The sequence below is a fragment of the Poromitra crassiceps genome (assembly GCF_964638095.1).
Source record: "Poromitra crassiceps genome assembly, chromosome: 4".
In the NCBI taxonomy this organism is placed as follows: domain Eukaryota; kingdom Metazoa; phylum Chordata; class Actinopteri; order Beryciformes; family Melamphaidae; genus Poromitra; species Poromitra crassiceps.
This window is the reverse complement of record NC_139626.1, coordinates 24,835,528-24,844,347: the sequence shown is the minus strand read 5'-3', so window position 1 is coordinate 24,844,347 and position 8,820 is coordinate 24,835,528. Positions and strand designations below refer to the sequence as shown.

The 8,820-nt window shown below is 42.9% G+C and overlaps 1 protein-coding gene across 1 annotated transcript; it reads right to left on the bottom strand.

Moving 5' to 3' along the window:
• Positions 1 to 294: 294 nt before the first annotated feature.
• Positions 295 to 7,634, bottom strand: tlcd3bb (TLC domain containing 3Bb; the record flags this gene model as incomplete). Its single annotated transcript, XM_083636321.1, has 7 exons — positions 7,337 to 7,634; positions 5,648 to 5,848; positions 4,567 to 4,650; positions 3,715 to 3,940; positions 2,419 to 2,514; positions 760 to 869; positions 295 to 565 (listed from the first exon to the last, which is right to left on the bottom strand). Exons 2-7 carry the CDS (start codon positions 5,770 to 5,772, stop codon positions 295 to 297), a joined length of 912 nt encoding a protein of 303 aa, XP_083492447.1. The 5' UTR covers positions 5,773 to 5,848; positions 7,337 to 7,634.
• Positions 7,635 to 8,820: the final 1,186 nt, after the last annotated feature.

The following is an 8,820-nucleotide window of genomic DNA, read 5'->3' as shown; positions in this document are numbered from 1 at the left end:
TCTCTGTCACAGTGCTGCTGACATCTTTACGGATCAAGTGTGCTAACACTCCATTTGATTCCAAGACACTGAAGCTGAATTACTTTGTGGCCAGAATATGCCATTCCTCAAATCCTTTCGTTTTTAGGGCTGGAGTTCTGGCCACGACTTCAAACACCAGTTGAGGCTGTTCTCTGTAGCTTTATTTATATTGCTACTTGTTTCAAGTCTCGCCTCCCCTCGTACCTCTCTTTCCTTTACATACTCATTGGTGCATTCTCCCTCCTTCCCTCCCCACCCTCCCTACCACTCGTCTCAGTGAGTGGCTGACTCTGGCTGTGTGGAACGCGCGCTGTAGCCGTTGGTGGGCTGGGGCAGTGCATGGCCATCCGTCTGGGCCTCTTTGGCAGCGGCCGCGGTGGCGGGCGGTCTCCGGGAGCGAGGGGAGCGGCCCGTGAAGAGCCGCAGGGCACCCCTGCAGATGAGGGAGAACCAATAGACCTGGGGGGCCATGAGCAGGGCAGCGCCGAGGTTAGTGTGCCAGGGCACCGACAGGGGGACCATGTGGAATGGAATTGACGCGTACCTGGAGCCAAGCAGAGGGAGACATGAGAAAACAGACTGGGAGGCTAAAGATGGCTGCTTCACATAGAGCAGAGACTTTCTGAAGCCCATTTCAATAATCCAAGAGAGACACCATGTGGCTGTGCACGTTAGGTTACTGACCCCGAGCTCAGCAAGACCGCAGAGCGTGAAAGAAAGATGGAAAGAAAGACATACCTGCCATAGGCGTAGTAGAGGTAAGGGAAGAGGAGGACTCGACAGATGAAAAAAGTGATCAGCATAAGAGCCCCATTCACTTTGTGCAGGAGAGTATGTTGCTGTTTGTACTGAGAGGGGGGGGAAACAGAAGGAGAGGTCGAGATAGAGGGAGAAGAAAAAAAGCAAGCAGTATAGATTGGTGAAAGCTGAAAAGAGTTAATCCAGCACATTTGCATGAACAGGAACAAGTGGAGATGGAGGGCAATGTATGTCATGCTGCTGGATGGACACTGGAGGGCGATGTATGTCATGCTGCTGGATGGGCACTTCTACCAATGAATTCTACCAGAGGCTGCAGGACAGTGTGTCAATGGAGCAGTCCCTTCTTACATTCTCATTTGTTTACACCAGCTGACTAGGCTTTATCTGGGACAGCCAGCCTGCTTTAGTGAGATAACACTGAGGACATGCTTACAGAGGTTTACTTACAAAGGTTTTCCTCTCCATCCCTCCCTCATTCATTCACTCACTCATTTCATATCATATCACAGAATTGCACGGCAACACATGCCACCAATGAGAAATCTATTGTTTGTGTGTGTGTGTTTAAGTCTATGGGATGAGAGAACAGCTCTGTGAGGCCACAAATATTAGCCCAGTGTTGTTTATCATGGCCACATGCATGGTTGTCAAGGAGGGCAGGGGAGGGGTGCTGAGTGATAGAGGGTAAGGAGGAGAGACTGATGAGATCTGCTAAATATCCCATCTAAATACTATGGGCTATATTCAGATGCTAACAGATGGGGCTATATTCTGGGGGCTATATTCAGATGCTAACAGCTGGGGGCTATATTCAGATGCTAACAGCTGGAGGCTATATTCAGATGCTAACAGCTGGGGCTATATTCAGATGCTAACAGCTGGGGCTATATTCAGATGCTAACAGCTGGATGCTATATTCAGATGCTAACAGCTGGGGCTATATTCAGATGCTAACAGCTGGGGGCTATATTCAGATGCTAACAGCTGGGGCTATATTCAGATGCTAACAGCTGGAAGGTATATTCAGATGCTAACAGCTGGGGCTATATTCAGATGCTAACAGCTGGGGGCTATATTCAGATGCTAACAGCTGGGGCTGTATTCAGATGCTAACAGCTGGAGGCTATATTCAGATGCTAACAGCTGGGGCTATATTCAGATGCTAACAGCTGGGGGCTATATTCAGATGCTAACAGCTGGGGGCTATATTCAGATGCTAACAGCTGGGGCTATATTCAGATGCTAACAGCTTGGGGACTCGGGGGAGCCTCAGATGGGGGAAGAGCAGAAAGCAGGGGCAACCTTCACCCAGCATCCAGACAATGATGGAGTCTACACACATACACACCTCAAACACACACAGAGGCTACGCAGCTCCTAAGTGTATTCAAGCAAATTGTGTTAGCAATGAACCCGAGATGTTTCAGACAATGGTGATCATAAGGCATCACAAGACACAGCCAAGGCGAGCCGATGCACATGAACAAGCTGCATGCTGGGAATGACCAGAAATGTCTTCTCTGTCCATACAATAAAACAAAAAACAAGGGGTGGAGAGGGCAGAGGAACTTGAATGTGACACAAGCACATGCACTCATACTCAAATCTGCTTGGCGGCTGAACAGAGACAGTTACCTGAATGAGGATCTTCCCCAGGCAGACAGACGGAGTGCTGAGCTCAGCCATGAACATCACACCCTGGAAGTAATCGCCCTTTCCTTTCCGTAAAAACTAAGCGAAAAAGACGGAGACAAATTGTCATTGTGTGTGTGTGGGGGGCCTGTACCCAGATACAGGCTATCTGGGGGTTTCAGAAAGCCACATTTTCAAAATACTTTTTAAGCCCCCTTTAATGCTACCTGGGATTGATCTGAAGAGCAATTTGAAAATCTAAATAAAGAAATGAATCTGTCAAAACCAGCCAATTTCTGATTGAACTTATGTTATGGGACATAACTGCATTTAGTAAAGCATGTGTATTATACTACGTACTAACCTTTTTCAGGATTAATCTAAGAAACCTATCATTATATAGTGAAAAAATAAGACCTCTTATAACTTTTATTTTTAATAAATAATGATAGACAAATAATATTTTATATAGAAAATAATAATTTTATATACTGATTTTAAGGCCTTAAATTTAGATAATTTAAGATTTCCAGTTTTTTAAGGCCCCACAGATAACCTGGGTCAATAAGTACATAAGGATTATGAGACTAAACTCTCAAAAAAGAAGTCACTATAGAGAGCCAAAGTGAATGTCACTTCCTGCCTTTCTCCCTGTACCAGCATCTGAAAAAATATGAATGGTGGTGAACGGAGACGTTACTTTTTTTATCCCCTTTGAATTGTGCCACAGGGTGCAAAGGTACATTTTGTCAATTTAAACGATAACTATGCATGTCAAGAAAGTCACAGTTTGTGGTAAAACTGTGGCACTTATAAATCAGAAAGACTAAGCACAACCAGTCACATAAGTGACATCTCTCCCACCAGTCCATGTTGTTGATGGTGACGTTACATATATTGTGCGACACGAGGATGTAGTCGATTGACAAAACTAAACCTTACATTTCAGTTTCAGGACAAACTGAGAATTTCTTGACATACATAGTTATCTTTTAAATTGACCTAATTTTACCTTTGCACCCTGTGGCACAATTCAAACGGGATCAAAAAAGTAACGTATCTCTCCGTTCACCACCATCCATATTTTTTCAGACACTGGTACAGGGAGAAAAGCAGGAAATGACGTTCACTTTGGCTCTCTATAGAGCCTGCAATACATTCAAAGTTGCAATTCTGAAAGAATATACATTTAAGCATGCATATACATTTATGCAGTACTATACTCCCACCCATCTTGAAAATCTCAACTCACTAGCATGAGCACAGTTATATGAGCACAGTAGCATGAGTGACAGTTACCACAGAGACAGGGAAGCAGACGGTGACCATGACAACATGGTGTAGCACCATGAGGAACTCGCGACGCAAGTAGCTGATCAGTGCTGAGCCCACGTGCTGGGGTGCTGCCGCGGCCTCCTCGTGACCTTTGACCCGTAGCTTGTACCAGTAGCACATGAACATTGCGTAGATATCGTATACAAAGTAGGGGACGGCAAACAGGATGTAAGCGCTAGTCAGCCAATGCCTGGGTAGAGAGAAGAGTAGAAGGCTGCTTTCAGAAGAGAAAGGGAAAAACATATTCCATCCCAAACATGCTTAGCTATGAATTCACTCAAACAGTGCTCTATATAAACAGTCATGCACAAACAAAAGCTCTCATAGGATAATAGGATATATCCAATATCGTATTTAAAACAATTTCATATCTGTGAAAAGCAGTACAGTACTAAAATACATTATATATATATACTATATATATATATATATATATAGAGTCAACTTTCCCACTTTGCAATCCATAAAAGAAAAGGAAACTTTAATCTCAAATGTATTTACAACCAGCACTTTTGAGAAAGAAAAACTATACACTGACAGCTGAAATAACTGCTCATATACAGTCGCATGGCATTTTGGGCTAAGCCTTGAGGCGTTAAAATGTAAGTTTATTATTATTTATTTTTTGCTTTTTAATTTCAATAATTTATGAAAAAGATGTCCTCCTTAAAAAGTGAGTCTTTGTTTAGTCCATCTTAAAAACTTGAAAAGGACAGATGCCTGGCTGCTGATTTTGTCAGATGCATTAACAGACAGTAGTGTACAGTCAGGTAGAGATGGGATGAAATATGATGCAATATGCATTTCTGGACTTACTGGTCCTCGATGATGTCATCACAGGAAGAAGCGATGATGTAGCCAGCTGAAGACGCCATGATTGCCTGAACTGAGGACACCAACCTGGGAAAAGAGAATGGCAATGGATGATGATTTTCTCAGTCTACAGCAGTGGTCCCCAAACAGGGGTACGCGTACACGTGGAGGTACTAGAGGGGGTCCGAAAGTGGAAAATGTAAGAATAATTCATGAAATTGTTTAAATAAATCTGCTCAGGAGGCACTAATTGTAAACACTCAATTTCTTATTTTGTACTGTTATATTATTCAAAAGGTGGGTTATCATTCATTATTGCAAAAATGTTCATTCTAAGCAAAATGTTGTAGTTAGGTAAAGGGGGTACTTTGATTGAGAAATCATGGAAAGGGGGTACTGAAGGCAAAAAAAAAGTTTGAGAACCACTGGTCTACAGCATCATGATGGGACAGTATCAGGTAAGAGCTCATTTATGCTCCATTTTCGTCAGAAAATAAATGCGATCATTTGAAATGATGTAACTGTCACTGCCCACATAGTGTACTTCCATGAGTCTTTCACGTTGGTATCATATTAAGGAATACATCCACTATTAGGCAGTTGAGAGTCAAATGTGTGAGTGTGCGTGTGGTACTGCTCCATTTGATATCCGTAAGCTTTCAGAAAACGTGCAGAATTACGCACAAAATGAACGCAGAGTATAGACAGAAAGCTCCATCTGGGCGTATGCATATCCATATTAAACCTTTAGCATAATTGGGCCTTTAGAAGACGTCGTAAAAAAGTCGCATGTAACTGGCTGCATTTGAAACAACACAGACAGCAACGCAGTTATTTAGATCCATCAAGGATTTGGTTTAAAAAGAAACCGGTGCCACTTGCCGATTACAGCATATTTTTTCCCTTCTGGTGGTGGTGGGTGGACAGCTGATATTTCCTATAGCATCAGTGGTCCGGAGTTTCCAGGCACACAGCTGTCATGAAAGCTCGAGGGTACAGGGACAACATGCTTATATCCATGCAGAGCTCACATGTGCCAAGCCACTCAGAAAACATGAACATGCATTAGACAAGAGTGTCTCACCTTGCAGATACAATGACTGCATCTCCTTCGCCCCACCTCAGTGCTGGGATGTACTTCAGGCATTGTTTAGACAAAATGAAAAGGCCTGGAAAGAACACAGACCCAGCAGCTAGGATGGTCAGCATGGTCCCTGGTGATCTGTCTGAGAGGCAAGAAGTTCTGCAGGCAATCTGGTCCTTGAGATCTGTTGCTTATTCCCCTCTGTGGAAAAATATAAAGCATCAAACAGTTCAAATAGCTTGCTGGTGGTGAATCAAATCTGTATTCATGATGATGCACTTACTAAGATAATACACTGAAACACTTGACATCCTTTTATAACATCTTAGTCCAACATATGTGAGACTGTATTCCTGCATTCCTTATTGAAAGGCTAGCCACAGGCACAATGAAGATGAAGTGGGAAAGAGGGATGGGAGTGTACAAAAATAGCTCTGGCACAGCGTGCAGGAGGGTATTTGTTGAATTAAGATGGAAGAGGACTAAGCATGTGAATGGTAGTTATGAGGCTAAGTGCATAGTACAGTGGCTGAGACTAGATATCAGATAAGGAGGCCGTTTGTGCAACATGCTGCTCTCGCCATCTAAGGTCATTGTAAGCCTTATTCACTATCGCGTTTACGCCTAAGGCAAGGCAAGCATGTGATGGTTTCAAATGGTTTTGCAGCTTGCTTACAGTATACTAAACTAGCTGACTCATTAAAAAGTTGTGGTCCATTAGCAAAATACGCATTGCGCTATCTTCAAATCCTGAACGTCGTAGATATCGATACAGGCATGGGCTACTGGGTAACGTTATACCGTTGATAACTATTGGCAACAATGCTGTATGAAGCTAATATAGCTAGTCTACTTATCTGGCAAACGAGTTATTGGCAAAGAGGTGCCTAGTGTTACTGCCTAGTTAGCTAAAAAAATCCAAGTTGGAGATGACTGGAAGTTAACGTTAATTGAGACTACCCTAATGTTAACATATCAGATTAGCTCGCTACTAGCAAAGATGATGCTGGCTGGGTCGCTATGAATTGTGGCCATACTGTAGTTACAACACACATGTCAGACTACTGTATCAACAACGTTATCCACTAAGCACACTAACATTAGCTAATTATGCTAACAATAACGTAAATTAGCTTAGCTAGCGCACAGGTAACTCAGCTAACGTAAACCAAACCAGCTGTTAACTTGGTTGCCAACTTGTTAGCACGTTAAAGTGGGTCAACTTGTAATATGTCAAACAGCATATGTATGGAGTGAGAGGGGATACAGTGTAGCTAGTGTTAAACTCTCAAACGAAGTGTAACGTTACCCTCTCCTCGGGCACGCCAGTTTGCGTTGTAGCCGCGCCTGCTAAAAAACGCGGACGACCTTATCTGACGGGAGCTAACATGCTATTAGCTATCTAACATGTCCAGTCAGCGTTAACCAAGTGAGTCCCAGCAGTACCATAGCAAAAATACTGTCAGGCATGAATCAACAGTTATCGATTTAATGTGGCATTGGTTACATTTGGTCACCCGTATTGGCAACGCCACGTTAACGTTGATTGATTTTTGTTAGCTTGCTATTCGTTTGTGTATGTTAGCAACAATAGCAGTAACGTTCGCGTTAGCCCACGAAGGCTTGCTAGCTGGCTAGGGAGTTTAGCTACGTCAATCAAATGAATGAAAAGTCTCAAGCAACATTTACATAGAGATTCTGCAGAGTCCAGTCAACGGCAAGTGGAAACTCGTGTCCTGCAGTAAGCGTTTAAAGATGTCCCAGGGGTCTCCGCCTCGATGATCCGCATGTTTATGTGGCCACAATGTCCGAATTGTAGCAGCAGCGAGGGCAGCTTGGTGTCGGCGACTGGGCTATCTGCACTAGCTTGCTATCTAGACAACTTAAGCTAACAACTAAAATAATTAAGTCGTGGGCCTGGACACTGACTCAAAATACATGGACATAAATTCCATCGAGGCATCAAGGTACTAGCACTCCTCCTCAGCCTGTCTCACACAACACCGGCAAGATGCTGCTAGCAGACAGTCAGGAGGATGCAACGTCGACTCAACAACACTGTGTAGGCTGCTAGGCAGGCTACTGCTGCTGCGCAAGCTGCTTCCCATCCTACAGGTCCAGGCAGCAGCTCATGAAGGGGGACATTTGCACCAGCCGCTGTACTACAGTTGTTTGAATAAAGGCCACATAGTATAACCTAGTTTACTGCACATGTTGTCCACTCTGAAATAATGTAGGTACTATAATATGGCCCTGCCTGCATTTATGTATTTGATTCAGAAATTATTTGTAAATCTGAGTTTAAATATGATATTCAGAGTTATAGTTGCCTATATTCTTATTTTTGTGCTTATCTTTGAGATAGATTGGAATTGGACCTTTATTATTATAATTATTATTAAACATTTATTTAACCAGGTGAGTCCCATTGAGATGACAAGATCTCTTGTTCAAGGGAGCCCTGGCCAAGATAGCAGAAATACAGTTTCAACCAGACACACAATCAAATATTAAAAGCACATATCCTCTATGGAACAGATGTTTGTAAACAAACTGATAAATTATCCATCCGTATCAGATCCTGGGTATGTTTGTGGGCTCATCATGGTGCTGATATTTATTGGCCTCTGGCATGTTCTCAAACAGTTCTGTTTACAGTCTTGGCTCCTGGCATTGTCTTTAGGCCATGTTAAACCTAGCCTGCACAGACTCTGGGACAGGGGCCAAAATCTGTAAAAGATACAAGGGGAAAAATATTTAAAAAATAATAATAATTCACTTTTGGTGAGGTTTGCACAGTGTGGGACGAATCCACCCACTCTGTTGGCTGTGTCTAACCAACTATGTGTCTGCAGGTATTCATAGTAGGCCTACTAGCGGGAATACCCATGCAATGTATCTGATTCTGATACCTGTTGGAGCACACAATCACTGGCCATTTCAGGCCTCGATCATCTGATTGGCCTTTCTCAATATAGGCTACTCAAGAATGCAAAGTACGGACTTGTGTTCTTGGAAGAATGAACTTGCTAGATCACAAGCACACATAACGCAATCTGGGAACCCATCAGTTTAAAAAAAAGTCTGTCTTGAGCAGTGTTGGGCAAGTTACTTTCAAAATGTAATATACTACATATTACTAGTTACTTTCATTTGAAAGTAATAAGTTACTT